General features: G+C 40.2%; 1 protein-coding gene across 10 annotated transcripts in view; it reads left to right on the plus strand.

The window, feature by feature from the left end:
• BICD1 (BICD cargo adaptor 1) overlaps positions 1–18,252 on the plus strand; it is a gene marked incomplete at both ends in the record, with an annotated part of 175,661 nt that overhangs the window by 136,894 nt on the left and 20,515 nt on the right. For 9 of the 10 annotated variants that reach the window (XM_082043189.1, XM_082043192.1, XM_082043194.1 and 6 more), the window contains 2 exons: positions 3,072–4,166; positions 11,912–12,063. In XM_082043189.1, the coding sequence (XP_081899315.1) occupies positions 3,072–4,166; positions 11,912–12,063 (1,247 nt within the window). The remainder of the gene's footprint in view (positions 1–3,071; positions 4,167–11,911; positions 12,064–18,252) is intronic. The other variant, XM_082043190.1, reaches the window with a different exon arrangement.

Genomic DNA, 18,252 nt, shown 5'->3' on the forward strand with positions numbered 1-18,252 from the left:
ATATGTACAGCTACTATTGAATTGTTTTTATTTTCATTTTAAGATGATATGGACATTTGCTGCAGCTACTAATTTCAGTGTCAAAAAGCCCCCACCAACTGGACTGAGAAATAACTATAATTTGCAAAAGTTTGCTGTGGGTGGAAGAGTGTGATATTGTCTAGAACAAGAAATATAATTACCATACTTGGAAACGGCAAAGTCACTAATATGCAGAAAGTATAATCATGGCTGAGTTGGAGCTTTGGGTTTGTTGGGTTTTTTTTACCTTTGAAAGTAGGAGCATGTATTCATAACTTCTAACAGAAGTGGATTAACTTCAGCCATAAGTACTGGACCAGCATGAGCAAAATTTAATAGATCTATGTACTTCATTTTACCTGCTGTCCAAGTTGGTGTATGGGTTTTAAAAGTTGACTGTTTTCTCTGGAAACAATCCCTTCTATTTGTAAGAACTATTGGTTCCAGAACCTATTTATGTCCAGTAGATAAATGATCATAAAGATCCCAGTTAGCTCTGTTATAATTTTCCTGTATGAGAGTACGACCACTGAGATTGGTAATCTAGCAGGGTCAGTTCTGTTTGATTAATTTAAGCTCTGAAACACCTTATTTATGTTTACAGTACTGCAGTCTACAGTTAATTGCCTGCTTCCATGTGAATATAGCCAGTGAATCTATACACCTTAAAAAGCCAACTGTCTTTGGTGTGCAATGTATGGATCTGTATTATCCATGCAACTTCTCACCATAAGGTGAGATGGTCCTTTAAATTAAGCAAAACTCAGATTTTCATGCAGATATGTAATGCCTCTTACCAGCTTAAAGGAATAAATATGTTCACTATCTGATGAGGGTCATGCAATTAACATCTGAAGCCTGTTATATCAGGTGGTAACAACTAGAGTTGAGCTGAAAATTTCTGGGAAGCAGACCTGGGGCTTGAGGGGAAAAAACAGAACAGCTAGTGAATAGGCTTCTGCTGGGTTGCTCTCTGAGGCCCCCCGGGACAGGTCAGACTGAGAGATCTGTGGAAAGCAGTCACCTTTTAAGAAGATGTGCTTGGCAGAGGGGAAGGTTGGGCTATTCTGTTTTTTTTTCTGCAAGAATGGACTAACGCAGGAGTGAAATGGGGGGGGCATGGCTGGCAGACTGAGGCAGCAATGGGGGAAAAGCATCAAATAAAGAAAGGTACCAATATACTCATGGTATTTGATTGTCCTCTTCTTCATGGACTACACAGTGCCTAAAGAGAGTGTCCTGGATCTAAGGAGACAGACTCCTCCTGGACCATAAAATAATGATGAAGTTTGGCCCTGTTTTTTAAATTCTTAAGCTATCAGTCACCACTACATGAAAAAAACTAGGGTTATTTTTTGTTTGTTTGTTTTTCTTTGTTTTTAGTTTTTAACATGGCTTCTATTTTTATCCTTACAGTTTTTCCCTGCAGTTGGTTGCAGGTTCTAATAGAAGCTGTGTTTTGAAAACTTGTCTGTAAAACCAGGGGATGAACATATACTTTAGTGCCTTAATACTTGTGAGGAGCAGCCACTGCTCAAAAGCCTCGTTACGAGAAAATAGGAATCTGAACCACTGCTTGGAACATTTTGTGAGATGGTGTTATTACCCTCTTGGTCTCTAAAAGGCTTTTCTTTTTCTTCAGTAAGATTCACTGGTGGCTGATTTGACTCTCTTCCAAATACTACCTAGGAGGATGCTGATAGGGAAGGAGAGGCTTTTAAAAGCATTTTTCAGAACTGAGAGCTTTGAATTAGTAATTCAGCCGATCAAAAAGGGAGTGTGGAGCGTGCTGTTTTCACTGTGTGTGTAAACACAGGGCTGAGATACTGCAACAACTGTAAAAAAAGAGCAAAAAACCTGATAGACTCAGGGTCCTGTTGGAAAAGCCATGGAAGCAAGAAGGATCCCACCTCCTTGTGCCATCCTCTGCTTCCCAATTCACAACTCAGAACCAGGACAAGGGCACAGAAAAAAAAATGTTGGAGCATTACACTTAAAACCTGAAGTGGGAAACTTCCAGGGGTGTTAGCAAGAGTAGCAAATACTGGAACAGATCAAACTTTTCTTGTTCACTCACTTTTCTTGTTTACTTTATAGAATCGTAGAATGTCCTGAGTTGGAAGGGACCCACAAGGCTCATTGAGTCCAACTCCTGTCCCTGCATAGGACAACCCCAAAATTCACATCATTCACACACACTTACTTTAAGATGCTGTGTATTAAAACTTGTAGGGGAGTTCTCCATGACCTCTTCTGCTGTTCAATATCCACATATCTCTGTGGGTATTCAGAAAGGACCTTAACAGGTCAGAAACAGTAGTTTGTTATACCACAAATCCCACTTCTTCTGCCTTGTCCTAAAAAGGATGGATTTTGCTCACAGTTAAGCGCTGGGGATGGGGAATGCTGGGAATTGCATGTGCTCGGTCTCCTGATCTCTTTTACATTCACACACAGCGGGGTATTTAATCTAATCTGTGGAAATGTACACAGCCATTTGTTTACTGTATTTGCATTCAGTAATCAAGCCTTAATGACAGTTTGCAACAGTTCAAAGTTATAAATAAATATTGTGAAGGAGTGGTAGAGCTACTCATGGGAAATGAATACATTCAGCCTCCATTGAGAAATGTGTATGTACCAGTAGAAAGGCTTATAGTTGACTGATACTTGCCAGTGAATGCAGTTCATGCCTATTAAAATTTAGGGAACATATGTTGTAATTAATCCCGTATCATCACTCTAGGTGACTAGGCACTTAGTGCTTGGGTACTAAGTAATTCTGCAGTGGGCAACGCGTGAAATCACAAACTAGTGATATTGCAAATTGTAACCAAGGCTGGGACGTCATATCCCTTTATGAGCTGTACGTGCCTTTTTGACTTAATTTTACGGTTTAGGGATATATGGCTGAAATATTTTTGAAGCCCTCAAGTTGTGTACACAGAATGGGGGAATGGAAGAGATGAGTGTGACTGCAGGGCTTGATGTTCAGCAGAAAAGCCCAAGTAGGAGGAGATCCCGGGTTTCTTACTTTGACTCTGTTGCAGGTGGAGAGAGAGAAGGCCATTCTCCTGGCCAATCTGCAGGAGTCTCAGACGCAGTTGGAACACACCAAGGGAGCCCTGACTGAGCAACACGAGCGAGTCCACAGGCTCACGGAGCATGTCAATGCCATGAGGGGGCTGCAGAGCAACAAGGAGCTGAAAGCTGAGCTTGACTGTGAGAAAGGCCGAGAGCCCAGTGAGGAAGCACATGATTATGAAGTGGACATCAATGGCTTGGAGATACTAGAATGTAAATACAAAGTAGCTGTTACTGAGGTGATAGACCTTAAAGCAGAAATCAAAGCCTTAAAGGAGAAATATAATAAATATGTGGAAAACTACACCGAAGAGAAGGCCAAGTATGAGAGCAGAATCCAGACGTATGATGAACAGGTGACAAACCTGGAGAAGTCAACCAAGGAAAGCCAGGAAAAAATGGTCCACATGGAGAAGGAACTTCAAAGGATGACAAGCATAGCAAATGAAAACCATAATACCCTCAACACCGCCCAGGATGAGCTGGTGACATTCAGCGAGGAGCTTGCTCAGCTCTACCATCACGTCTGCCTGTGCAACAACGAGACACCAAACAGGGTCATGTTGGACTATTACAGGCAAAGCAGAGTCACCCGCAGCGGGAGCCTGAAAGGACCGGACGACCCTCGTGGTCTCCTTTCTCCACGGCTCGCCAGGAGGGGGGTGGCATCACCCGTAGAAGCCAGGACCCCAACTGAGCCGGTGACAAAAGAGGCCGTGGAGCCTGCCAAGGAGCAAAGCCCAACAAAAACACCTACCATTTCTCCTGTCATCACAGCCCCTCCTTCATCCCCCGTCTCTGACACCAGTGACATCCGTAAAGAGCCGATGAACATCTACAACCTCAATGCTATCATAAGGGACCAAATCAAGCACTTGCAGAAGGCTGTCGATCGGTCGCTGCAGCTGTCGCGCCAGCGTGCTGCAGCTCGGGAGCTGGCGCCCATGATCGATAAAGACAAGGAGGCCTTAATGGAAGAGATACTGAAACTGAAATCACTCCTGAGTACAAAGCGGGAACAGATCGCAACCCTGAGAGCAGTGCTGAAAGCCAACAAGCAGGTAAGATGCTAATAAAGCAGTCAGTCGGGAATGTCTGTTATTTATACAGGTCACTTAGAAGCTTTCCCAGGAGCATTTCAGGGGAGAGATTTTGCTCACAGGTTTTTTAACCTCTCAGTCATGGCAAGGGCAATCCTTTCTTCCCTTCCTCCCTACCACCTTTTTCTTCTCTCATCTCTTAGCTCTGCTTTTCTCAGCATCCGCCATTCACTGAGGGCACAGGCAGAAAAGTCTTTCCTGTGGAGCAAGAGAAAAGCAGAAGGGCAGGGAGGGACCAGCTACCAGCCAGCCTGATGCACAGGCATGTTGCTAGTATTATGTAAAACTAAAATGTAAAAATTAAATGGAATGTGCATGGCGAGGCTTTCAGAGGTGTGCTGACCCCTCGCCAGGGCAGGTACCTCTGGAGCGATGGGGAAGGCAAGTGTAGGGGTGACCACCTGGGCCAGCACCTCAGCAGCTGCAGGTGGCCCTGCTTGTGGAGCTTGGTGGTGCAGAGGGTCCAAGCAAACTGTTGCGTTCTTCTTGGCTCTTGGTAATGCTCCACAGGCTGCAAAACTTGAATTTAAGGGTATTAAAAATAAATGCCACAAAAGCCAAAGCATGGCTCAGGAAGAGAATCACAGATGTAAGAGGGTGACCAGTGGTTTTGAACTAGACAGAAGATGGACATTTCTTTGATAAAACAGTAGGCAAAATACTGGGTTATTTTCATTATAAGAGGTCAGATTTTTTTTTTTTTTAGTTATTTTTCTCTTTGGTCAGAAATAATTTCTCCTGCCATTGTAACATTTTCTCAGTCCTTTAAGAAACAAAATCAATGGCTTGGTTATTTTAAGGGTCGACATCATTACATGGTAAAGCTGACTGAAACAGTAGCTGCAATTTTTTGTTTTGAGAAAGAGTCATTATAAAGATATTTTAAGAGAACAAAAATTTCAAATTATTATTTTGAAAATTTTCACAGCTTAAAAAAAAATCACCAAACCACTTTATTTTTGACGTTGCACCAATTCAAATAAGCTGAGAATTACTGAATTTTATGTCAAATGTTTAAAGAGAACCACAAAATGATCTGTTTTTGAAGAGGACTGTCACTTCTTTGCACAGGATGTCCTCCTAAGCCCTTTGTATCCATTAGACTCCAAGTCTGCAGGCATTTTAAAAGGCAATTTAAACATGCCAATAGTCTTATTTATTTCAGTGCATCTCCTTATGCCCAGAATTCAATCTGAATGCAAGAAGCATCATTCCAGATTGCCTGGGATATTTCTTATCTAAAAATAGTGCAGCAGTCACCATATGGGGACATGAATCCTGGCTAACATCTTAAAATACTATAATTTGATGACAGTGATGGGATTTCAGTGTTAAAATTCCCAATAGTCAAGCAGCCTGAAGTTACAGTTTCAAGTCTAATTGACTGATGTATCTGTAACTGCATTTCTGGAGTACTGGGTATTTTTAAATTGAGCAATATTTCAATATACATTGAGTCTTTTATAGCATTTCACCCCCTCCAATACAACACGTGTTAAATATTAATTCAAGTAATTAAATACCATCTCTAGCTAAGCAATAACAGCTCTGAGCAATTATTTGTGGATTTTCCATGTAATTAAAATGTAATTGAGGTACATGCACTTAGATTCCAAATGAAAGATTTTTTTCATTAGCACAGAGCTGTCATTTATTTTTTGATACTACCAGAAAATTGAGCTCAGTTTTGCTCTTTTTTTTTGCTGTCAGAACTAAAGCAATAACTTAAAGTGTGCTCACTGAAATGAGAAAGATAGATTTGCTGAGTAAGGCAGCGCTATTAATTAAACTTCTGTTTCTTGGGTAGCAGCATAGCTATGGGTAATTGTATAACTGGGTATAGAATCTTGCAATACTGTTCATGTAAACCTAATATCAACATCTTCAAACTTTCAAGTTAAAAGACATAATAATGTAAAAGGACGGGAGATTTAAAGTTGCAGAGAGGGAGGGAGTTTTACTATGTGCTAGTAGTGCTGCCAGCCTCAAGTGATGGCTGTATCCCAGCACCCAAAGCACATCTCATAGTCAAAAAACAGGAGTCAAGATTCACCCTCTTGAGTTTTTCCCCTCTAAAATAATAAGGTTTTAAGCAGCAATAGGCTGGGGATATTTTTTCCTTTATGTGTTTCAGTTTAGATGAACCTACAAAGGACAAATGTTCACATTTGCTCTAGAACCACAAGAGCTAGAATCTTGACTTTTTTTTTTTTAAATCTTCCTCAAGCCCTAATGAAGTGGATTTTAATATAAAATTATATATTTTCATCCTTTATGTTGTATGGTAAGGCATTGCTGATGCCTGAGGTAGCAGGGGAGAGCTGCAGCAGGCCCCTGCAAAGAGGGAAACCTGCAGCCCTGGCCTGTCCTTGGCCTCCAGTGGGCCCACATCATAGCTCATTGTGCTTTGTAGAAACACTATCACAAAAAAAACCCTGTATTGTAGGCAGTTCAATCAGAGATGCTTTAGGTTAAGCTTTTTTGATTGAAATTATATTGGAAAGCAAGACGAGCACAATCAAATGCACTGTAGACCTGGCCTTCCTAAAGCATCTCACGATTCAGATCCAAGGGAAAAGACCAGCAGCAGGCTTCTGGGTCTGGTGTTTTGGGCTGTATGTACTTAAGTGAAATCACATCCTTAACCAGGGAAGCACTGCTGCTATCTAGTGACCACCAGAAGCATTGCAACATCATATTATTAAAATGAGCATTGTGCAGTTTTCCTGGTGTTAACACTTGGTTGCAGTGCTCTGACATACTCTTAGGTAGACTGGGGCAAAGGGGTCATCAGAAGAGAAAAAGAGCAAACAGAGTTTCTGCCTCGTAGCCTGAGCTGTTTCCGATTCTCTTCATAGGGACTTACCTGACTGCAGAACAGTCTCTGTTTTTGCCTCCTCCTGCTGCAGTGAGCCTGGCACTCCAGCAATGCAGCTACAGCTTTTAAATCTTTAACAGCATACAATAAGTTTCTGTTTGAACCTGACAAGCTGTTGGTTAGTTTAAAGCATTTGGCAATATCTGATAGTATTTCTTTTTATTCTAGCTGCATTTTCTTTATTAATATTTTCAAATAAGCCTTTTAGTGTTAGGCTGGGCTGCAAATAAAATACACAAAGCTCTCACACACACAAAAAAGAGTAAGATTTGCTCTAAGCTGCAAACTTAAGCCCAGGAAAATGGAATATTAAATCAATTGCTTAACACAGCAAGGCACATATATCTTGCTGGCTTGCTTGCTTACCTTGTCTTGATTTATTTGTCCATTTATTCCTACCCATAATTACTGTGTCAGCACCAGTTTTGTGGAGCAAACCCAAGTAGCATTAGTATTAACAGGCAGCATATATTGTAAAGTAATATCAAATTAATGATATAATTACTTTTAGGACTAGTTCAATAGTGGTTTTGATTTTGATTTCTAATAACATTCAGAAAGCAAAGCTGCCTATGAGGGGAATTTAATATCCTGGAGTTCTGATTGAAAAAACAATTGGTTGTTCTCATAGGTTAATGGTTCGATGGAAAGGAGTTGAGTCAGCAAGACCTTCACATCTGCTTTGGCAGTAACTGTGGTGTCTCCATCTCCCATAGTTAAGATACCCAGAAAAGTCCTCCAGAAAAAATAACTTGATAACCCCTAACATATAGTACTTTATCTATAAACAAGTGCCCTGATATTATATAGACAGAATACAGTAGAATTTCTGCTGGAAAAGTGAGGCTGGGTGGAAAGAGCCAGTACTATATTCAATTTCTGCACTAAAATACCACTGTTCTGCTTTCCTGTGTGAAAAAATCAAGTGCTTACCACTGTAGGCCATCTTCTAGCAACATTTTGTTTTACTTGGTTTGCTTCTCACACTGCTAATGTAAAGTAAATGGGATACAAAGTCATCTTAGAATGTGATCATAGAGAGAAAAAGAGATTTGTTCACTTATTTCAGGATTAAGGTGGCAGCCTTTGGGCAGCTGGATTTAGGCATCTCTTCTGTAAGGATAAGGAGGGGGGTTAAAAGGATATCCTTAGTTCTGGCAGTGCCTGGGGTCCTGGGGCTTGGGTGTTCTCCCACCTCAGCCTGTGCAGCTCCATATCTGGGTTTTAGGGACATGGGGCTGAGCTCTGTGTGCCCCAGCTCTCTTTGCCTTGCTAGCATTTCACAACCTGCAGGAATCCAGGTGTTGGAGCCCTCTGCTCCCTCCAAGCCTTTCTGTCAGCACCAGGTGACATCCTTTGCACGGCAAATGCTACGTGCTCTGTGAGCCATTAATTCTCTGTCCCCAGGTGGCTCATCGAGTGTCTGGGTAGTTTCACATATTTCTACTTTTTTTTCTCTCAATTTTCCGCTTGTGTTGCGCAGAGGTTGTATTTTTATGTGAAACAAAGTTTCTCTGATATAGTTTTGTAGTTTACCACAGTTTACAACTAAATGCTTCAGAAAGAGCTGTTAAAAACAAAGCCAGATCCTGGGCATCTGCTTCCTTCTCTAACCTGCTACTTGGAGATGCAGACTTCTATTCACCCCATTCTTCCTTTCAGAGCTCTCTCTGAACACACTGTTTACCTCAGGTTTTTAAAATCCAGATTAATCTGCAGAACTGGTTTGAGGTACAACCACACATATATGGCTCAATGGGGACAAATTTGAAGACGTACTAAGAGAGGAAACAAACATAATTTAGGCTAGAGCTGGTGCTGGAGAAAGAGTAACACGAAGCTATGTCTTCTGCTCATTTTGTTCCTGTTATTCTTGGCACAGTGTAGCAGCACAGCTGAGGTGACCAGACTCATAGATTCCTCTTAAAGATGGAGTCCAAGTTCCCCTTCTCTCCTCAGCCCCACTCCCCATCACACATCCTGGCTTCAGGGTGCTTCAGGTGAGTTTTCTGCCTCTTCAGGCTTGCCAAACTGGCTCACCGTAAGCAAAGAAGAAAACCACCAGGTGTGCAAAGGGTAGGCTTGGGGAAAGGCTGGGTAGTTATTCTTTTGGTGGCAACTAGACAATACAGATTGACTTAGCTGCATTGTAAAATGGTATCCTCTGAGCCAAGGAGTCTGACAACAATCGGCTTCAGTCAGCATCCAGGTCCCAAACTGATGAGGTGTTGGTAAGCTGAGCATCTGCACCATCAGATGCCCACCAGCTCTTGCAAGGACCTCCTGAGCGTGCTGTGCCTCGCACTACAGGGATGCACCGCTGGCCCTGGCTGCCCGTTTGCACGTTTCCAACAGAACCTACACTTACTTGCTTCTTTCTTCTTTCTATTTCCTGTTAAAAACTTTTTTTTTGTTAATTTTATTTGCTTCTCTAGCAGAGAGCACACTTGTGCCCATTCGTTCTTCACTTGGGAGACTTTCAGAAGGGAGACCTTTGACAGCCTGCAAAGGAGCATGTTCAAAAGCTTCTCTGGTGTGTAGAGAGCCACAAGGCACTTCTAATAGGTTTTGCACTTTATGTTATGTTTTCCATATGTTGTTTTATGGAAAACTCTAATAATAAGAAAAAAAAGGTTGGAAGATTTTACACAGTCCTTCCTCTGTTACCTTTATTCACCAAGTAAATTATATTTCTAAGTTATTTTTCATCCTGTGGTGTTATGTGTCCATTTAAGTTAGCCTGACTTCCAGACTAAAATGTAGGGATCACAATGGCCTGTCTTATAATTGGGCACAGTTTCAGTGATGTGTAAACTATTTGGTTTACATGGAATATATAATCCCACTGCTGAAACAATGTAACTTTTTTTTTTTTTTTAAAGTCTAGCATTGGATGGCACATATCTTTAACTCATTTTCATTACTAAACAAAGGAAAATCATTACATGAATACTGTATCTGAAGATGAGGTATGGTAGGATAAGGCACATGGGGCTGTATTTCTCTTACAAAGCAAAGGCATCTGAATTCCTGCTGCAGGGGCAAAGCAGAACACAGTTTGCACTATGAATTATACCTGTGCTCTTATAAATCCCTTCTGCCTCATTAGTGACCTGAAAACTCCTAAATAAATCTGATTTAATCATATTTGTTAAATAGGAATTTGTCCTCTGATGCACTATTTCCTAGATTTCCCTTAAAAAAAGTAGTTTTATTAAACATAGTTAATCCTTCTTCTCCATGTTAATTTCCAAGTTTGCATTTTTTGATCATAGCTGAAATCAGACAGGAATCTGACAACTTCTGCTTGATCCAAGGCGTAGGATGGTGTCTACCATCCTGCATCATAACAAAGCATATGTCAGCAAGGTTGAGAAAAGCTGCATTTATTTGAATATATCCCTAAGTGGCTGATTGTTTTTAACTTGTATTGCTGATGATTTCAAATTTGGCATGAAAAACCCATCTATTTAAAAGGACAGATAGTTACTACTAATATTTTAAAATCTATTCTCTCAGTGCAAACTAGTGTGAAAGTAGAGAAAACACTATTGGTGAGTGTACAATTGGAAAAATGATTGAATTATTTTAACGCTGCCATTTCTAACTGTGCTATTTCCTTGGATGCAAATGAACAGAGTTGTAATTTAGTGGGAGATGCTAACATGTCCTTTTGTTGAGAGACATTGTTACTGGGAAATGTATTGAGTTTCAGAAAACTGAGTTTAAAAGAGGTTTCCAGCTGTTTGGCCATTACCATCTTTTGTCATGTTCCCTTGCTGGTTGCTTTAAATTGATGTTGTTCTACACTTCTCTCTCTTGGTGATGGCTCAAAAATGCACAAGATCAACAGGGGAAATTGATTGCCCATATGAAATGCTGCAACTTATTGTGCTCTAAATGAAGTGAAAAAACAACCATAATCCCCTCTGAGTAAATGTAAAAGGAAACATTTTTTTCTTCATCTCATTCAATGGCAATAGTTTAAAATGTCTCATAGCAGCAGTAGGCATAAAGCCTCATTCTTCAAAGTGATTCTAAACTTAATAGGTAAAACAGAAGGTTCAACTTTTGCAAAAATAGACAAACGTAACCATTAAAAGCAGCAGGGCAGTAAATTAAAGAAATTTAATGGATGAAATTGAAAAAAGAATGGAGGGAGCAGAAAAAAAAGAAGGAATAGTATGAATACAAAACCTTGCTTTCCTGTTTAGTGAAAATTTATGTTGCACTTTTTTTGTTCCTTTTTTTTTTTTTGATAGTGGCTGAAACTGCCAAAATAATGCTGGTTTGCACAACCCTTGGCATTGCCAGTGCTCAGGCATAAAAGCGGGTGGTCAGGCCCCGGCAGTCACCTCGCCCAAGGAAAGCCGCAGCTGGCAGGAGGACGCATGAGGCAAAACACGGTAGTTCCCCCCTTGGCTACAAAGGCCCAGTCTCACATGCCACGTGCCCCGTCTGCAGTGTGGTTGGTGGACACAGCTGGTTTTTTTATTGTAGCTCAAACCACATGGTAGCAGTTCCTTGAGCTGTAGTAACTTACTCAGTTGCCTGGGCCCTCTGCAGAGTTTTGCAGAGACATTGAAGCTGTCGAATCGTTGCCAGTGCATTGAAAACAGCTTTGTCCTTTCAACTGCTTTCTCCCTTTCCTGGTTTCATGGAGTACACCTTAAAAGAAGACATTAAAGGGTGCAGTGCAATGAAGCTCAGGTTGCACTTCTTTTACTGTGTGAATGAGGAAGGAAATCAAAAGTAAAATCAAGCATGGCATCATGGCCATTTATCAAATATCTATCTCACAAGCATATATCCTTGTTTGTGTTTTCAGACAGCTGAAGTGGCACTAGCCAATTTGAAGAATAAATATGAAAATGAAAAAACAATGGTGACTGAAACTATGACCAAACTACGTAATGAATTAAAGGCTTTGAAGGAGGATGCAGCAACCTTCTCATCCTTGAGAGCAATGTTTGCAACCAGGTAAGGGAAACGGTTTCACTCCCTGGCTCAGCACTGTAAATGTGTGTGTGCTGAGAACAGACTTAGCTGTTGGGTGCTGAGGTGAAGAGACAGAAATTATTTTCTGCAAGGTCAGGAATTTGCTGGATGAAGGTGAGTGAGTCTTAGCATGCACACTGTGCAAAACCCGCAAGCTTTCAAGTGCTACTGAGATGCGTGTCTTGGAAAATAAAGCTGGAGAATAGCAATGTCCATACAACCTTGAGTAAAGTTTTGTAAATGCCAATATCAGCCTCCAGTATATTTGCATTTATAGGGCTTTTTAAAGTGGAAATCAAATAGTAGATTTATGTGGCTAATTTTCACATTCAGAAGTATGTAGTGATTCTGTCATGTAAAGCCATCGTATGGTTAATGATGATCTTCAGAATCCCATGTTTTCATTATCATAAGATTTATTACTTACCACTAGTAAAATCTATTTCATCAACCAGCCTACACTATAATCTAGCACTAATAATTGTGAGGCCACTGCAATTTCCTACTCCAGCATGAATTCTTATTTTATCCTGCTGTGATATTCAATTTGTTATCTTCTCCTTCACAAGATAAAAGTTTCACTTATCTTCTGTAACATGGTTCCTCCTGGCAGAACAGTGATTAATCATTTCTCATGTTTCCTTCTCCCACGCCTTCAGAAGAGCTTTTGGTTTTAGATCCTTTTTTAAAGGTTATGAAAAAAAAAATATATTTTTTTTAAAGATACAAAGCTTTCATCAATACATTCTTAATTCCCAAATAAGCAAGGAAATTAGTACCCTCAGGAAATTATTATATTGTATCAAGGCTTTTTTTTTCCCCTTATGGTCAAACATAATGCAGATTCCTTGCTTATGCTTTAGTCCATAAGTCATAAGGCTTCTTCATGCCTCATGTCAACATCTCTCCAGTGCTCCTGGTCGTATATAGGTGCCATCTCACCTCTTCCAGCCTTCTAAGGTCCTTTGTTGCTCCATGACAGTGGCAGCAGCAGCTGGGAGAGGTGTCAAGGAAGGAGAAGGGATATTCACATGTCGTGACATTAGTGCTGTGTACAAATTCATCATATGTTCATTGTCAGAAGTGTATAAGTAGGGCCATAATGGAAATGAAGAATCAACTCAGCAGGTGGTGTGAACCAAGGTAGCTCCATTGATTTCATTGGCATCTAGAGATTTTCTTCAAGAAAGCAGAGTGTTGTGTGTGTGTTTTATTATACAAATGCACACGTTGATCTTTATTTCAAGCTCATTAATCTAGGAGATATGTGAACGTACTAACTCTATAAGATGACCTGGAAAGCTACTAACTCCAGGGTAGAGGAGTGGCATCATGAGCATAAAGCAAACAAGGGTCTTGCGTGGAGCATAAACCATCAACCTATGAGGTAAAACAAGTTTGCAAAGATTTAGAAGTTGTTACTTAAAGGGAGTGTTAGGTTGTTGGTCTGCTGAATGCTCTTTATCCTATTTGGGCATCCTGAGTGCACACATCTCTTGGGTTCAAGGCATATCCTATAGCTGGTGGGAGACAGCAGCATTTCTTCTGTGTGAATTAGACTCAAAAGGTACCATTCCTGTAGATGCCTTTTTTAGAGGTCTTGTGGGTAGAATGCAATGAAAGTTCTGTTTCTCTTCTGTGAACTATAAAGAAAATCTGTATGACTGGCTGAGTTATAGATTTCCATTTTGTAAATATCTAATGTTAGTAGGGATAAACCCCACCCAAAGTCTCTATTGCTGCTGATAAACTCCATACAGTACTGATTAAGCACTCACTGCATGGCTTGTGGAACATATCCCTGCCCTTCAGGTTGTAAGTTTTGCCCAGTATTTTCTGACCACAGCTATAAAAAAATCATTAACCGCAAGGTCTTGAACATCAGAGTGCTCCTACAGATTTTTCTGTTGTATAATATTCTTTTTCCTTCCTTACCCTGGAATCTAATGGCCTTTATAATTAAATCAGTCTTCCTAGATGTACAAATCATTGACTCATTCTGAATACTCCATTTGGAATAGCATTTGTTTAAATGACAGAGAGCTGATATACTGTAGATGGTCTGTTCAATAAGAGAAATCTATTTGAAAATACAAGACTGTAAGATTCTTCATGCAGTAACAATTGATGCAATAGCAACCTTCAGCATAAAAAAACAATTGTTTAGTCTTCTGTTGAATAAAATGGTGGTTTCCATGGTTATCCTGCATCACATGGTACTTATTCCTGAATTTTTACTGTAGCAAGAGCGTCCCTCTGAGAGTAGTTATGTTATAGATCTGAAAATGATTTCATATGCTGTTTGATAGAGCATTATAATTTCTCTTTCATAAACCATCCTTTTCTGTTCCTTTGGACCCCAAATGGATGTTCGGTCTGGTGCTGAACTGTATGGTTTTTCTCCTCAAATGCACTGGGCAAAGGTCATGCCATATTTTAAGGAGAGCACAAGCACACCTGTTTCTGGTCTGAACAGCAAACATGACACTTTTCACCAAACGTCTCCTATGCAGAAAGCAGGACCCATCCTTTTTCTATGTTTTTCCCTGACACTTGTGCATCCTTCCATTCCTTAAGTTCCTTCTTCAGTTCTTCTCTCCCTCAGAAGTCCTACCTGTACCTCTGCTTCTGCGGTTTTTCCCTCTGGGACTGTTTTTTTCCCAACCCAAAATCTCTGTGGTTCTGATCTCTACAGTGTCCTCCTTCCTTCTTCTTTAGCCTTGTGATCCCTTTCCGAATTTACTTCAGACCTCTCAACAACATGTCCTCGATACAGTTCAAACTCCCTTTTCCCCAAACACCTCTTTCCAAAAAGCAAAAGAAAGCAACGACGTATAAAACCTTCTTCTCTGTGGGACGGATGGGGTTTACAGAGCAGACCTGAAGTCCCTGTTGGATGCCGGGGCCCTGTGCTGCCCATCAGATTTGCAGCCTCTGCCTTTCGCCTGCTTCTTTTGTCCTGGGCTGCTTCTGGTAGTGCCAGACCAGAAAAAGAAAAGGTGAGAGCCTTTCCTGCCCCTCCTGTCATTTCCCCTCTCTCCAACCCCAAGTCACTGACCCAGGGTGGGAGCTGTGGGAGTGGGAAGCAGTGAGGTGGGTGACCAGCGCTCATCCAGAGGGCAAATGAAAAAGAAATTCTTTAAAACATTATTTTTCACATCAGGAGTAGGGATTGCCCTGGGAGGTGTCTAGTGCTATTGGAGAGAAGGAACTTTTTAAAAACTTTTTTAATCCCTAAAGGGATTCAGGAAGCTAATTTTACTGACTCCCTACACATGCTTGCTTTCTCAGCCTAAATAGAGATATTCAAAAGGAGAGAGCAAGAAATATTTTTCATTATATCTCCACAGTCTTGACACTGCCTACACTGATTTTATTCTCCTATTCTCCATCCATCAAGACATTTTCTTATGATTAAAATTTAAAGAAAAAAGTGTGCTGAGGAGATGGACTAGGAAGTTCAGACAGGTCTTGGGAGTGATTCTAGATGAGAAAACATTTATGAGCAGAAGTGAATTATGCTTATATGGCTAGAGCAGGGATCTGTCACTGTCAGTGTCACTGGATTTTAGCTCAAGCTCTGCTATGATTCATGTTACCTAAATTAGACATAAGCCTGACTCAGTATTTGGTTTGCATTCCTGGAAGAGAGAGATAGATGGAACTAGAAATCCCTTAAACTCCTATATAAGCTTCTTGGATCAGTTCATACAAAATAAGTGGGCTTATGTATCTGTCTGCTTCCTTTCTGAGACAAGAGAGATGAGAAATAGGTGAAATCTTGATTCTGCTCTGGCGGTAAGTAGACAAGCAGACAGCAAGATGACAGTGCTGTTTATTTAGTAGTCACTTGCAGCTTACATACCCGTCCTGGGGCAAAGGAGAAACTGAGAAAGAGCTCTGACTCTGGAGGACATAACCCAACTTTTGTTATTTACTACTATTTGAGTACTTCTGAAAGACCTGTTCAGAGCCCTGGTGCATCCTGGAGCCCTGCTCAGTCTGCAGTGGTCTGTGCCAAGCCAGAAGTCATCTCTCCTAGGAGTTCTTAACCTTTTTCTTCCTCAGTATGCTCTGCGATTTCACAAATGTTTATAAAGTGTGTGGGCTAAAGGCAATCTGGATGTGTGTAATGCTTTTTTTCTTTTTTAATTGGAAACACTTCTCTTTTTATCCCACACTTGCACGTAGCAGGGAATGTTTCAGTGAAGGGAAATGCTGTGGCTGCAGGCAGTAGCTGCCTCCCACTACATGGAATAACCTTTACTGCTGCAGACATCAAGGAGATCCAAGGCTGTTAATTCAGCAGTTTCTAAAGTTAATTATGGCCTTTAGTTAACTGATTTAGGTTTAATCTTTCTGAGCAGTTTTTCTCAAAAAAAAAAAAAAAGCTTGAGCAACAAAACACAGAGACAATGGACTATGTATTTCTGAAAAATAATAGGAAACTTCAAGTCATGGTGGAGGTCAGATGGCTGGAACCACCCAAACATCGCAGTGAACTGCCAAGAATGTGGGGTTGCTATTATGGGGAGACTTCTAGGAAAGGCACATCATTAATTAGAACAGTTCAAAAATGTTCAGTTAACGAGATTGGTTTTGTCTCGAGTATGAGGCCATCTAGCAGCATCAAGTTTATCCAGATTTCTAGGGCCAGCTTGTTATAGTTCATAGCAGGTTACAAGAAACACGTTTGTCTAAATCTGCTTCAGTAATATCCATCTTCATGGAGATTATGTTTCTTAACTGCTGTTAGCGGCTTTTACAACGCAGTTGTCTAGATACCAAGACTTAAGACCCGAAGAAAACACATCTTTTTCCAAAAAAAGAAAAAAGGCTTATTTGCATACTAAAACAAGGCAGTTTGTTCCTCTAGTGGCACTGTGCTGAAGATGTGGCTGCTGATGTTACTTTTTAAAAAAATTCAAAAGAAAGAATGTTTGGGGGAAAAAAGGCATCTTCTAGACAAAGAGGAAAGCAGGAGAGAAAAAGAGGGATGGATACAGGATCTATCTCGTTATAAGAATGAGTCTTCAAAACTCGGATAACACAGATATTATAGTAATTTCTAGTTTGAATTAATTTAATTTAATCTCCAGAATGGTGATTGCATTCTAATGTTTCTGTCAACGAAACTGCCTGAAGTATCAATTGACATTTCATGGCTTGAAGCAGAGATAGGTGTGCAAGTTGGCTTTAAGCCAACTGTTGTTTCAGAAATCTCTCTCTTCCTCAAGGCTTTAATAAAGACAGTCATGCTTATTAACGTCCTGTAGAAGAAAGATAATACTGAAACTGTAGATGAAACTACAGCTGACTTAGTCATTTTGCTTCCAGTGTCTGAATTATTCAAAAGGAGATTGCAATACATATATATGAGTATTTGTGTGTGAAGATTAACTATGAATTTTCAAGTACACTTTATTTCTGTTTCCCAATGAAAAGATTAAAGTTGCAGAGAAATTAGTTTCATCCCTCAGTTTCCAATAGTTCAAAAGTTTAGTGTCACACATTTTGAGAAGGAAAATGGAAATTATCTGTATATATTTTCTGTGAGAGATACGGATAAAGTTACATTCTCATCCATTACACTATTGTAATTACACAACAAATCTGTTTAGATTTATAGAGATCACATGGGGAGGAGATTTAGGAAAGCTGCATCATTTAATGTGAAAAGTTCTTTGATGTTGCCACAAATGTGCAATGGTCACACAGTCCTGCTACCTGCAAATCGGTTCACTACTGAAATACATCTTTCACTTGTGGTTCTTACTGATAAGATGGTCTATTTTTAACAAACTGAAGCTATTTCACTTCAAAAAGTGACCAAGACCATCCTAAAATGTCTTGCTCTTCCTCTTAACTTTAGGAATCATATTTTAAAATGGGACTAAACTGAATTCTGTCTTAAATGCTAAAAAAATCATGAGAAAGGTGGGTTTATTTCAAAATCAGTCCCAGAGATTTAAAGCAAATGAAAAAGATACAGCTTTTCATGCAGATAAAAGAGTCTGAAGGTTAAAACAGGAGTAGGTGACCACAGTAATGGATATCTGAGCACACCTCCAAGAGATGCAACAGTAAATGTGAAATAACTTCAAGGTGTGGGGTTTCCTGAATAGTACCTCTTTAATCAGTTAAAAATGTCAAACGACTGGGGGCTTCTCA

This window comes from Streptopelia decaocto (genome assembly GCF_964273445.1).
Source record: "Streptopelia decaocto genome assembly, chromosome: 1".
NCBI lineage: Eukaryota > Metazoa > Chordata > Aves > Columbiformes > Columbidae > Streptopelia > Streptopelia decaocto.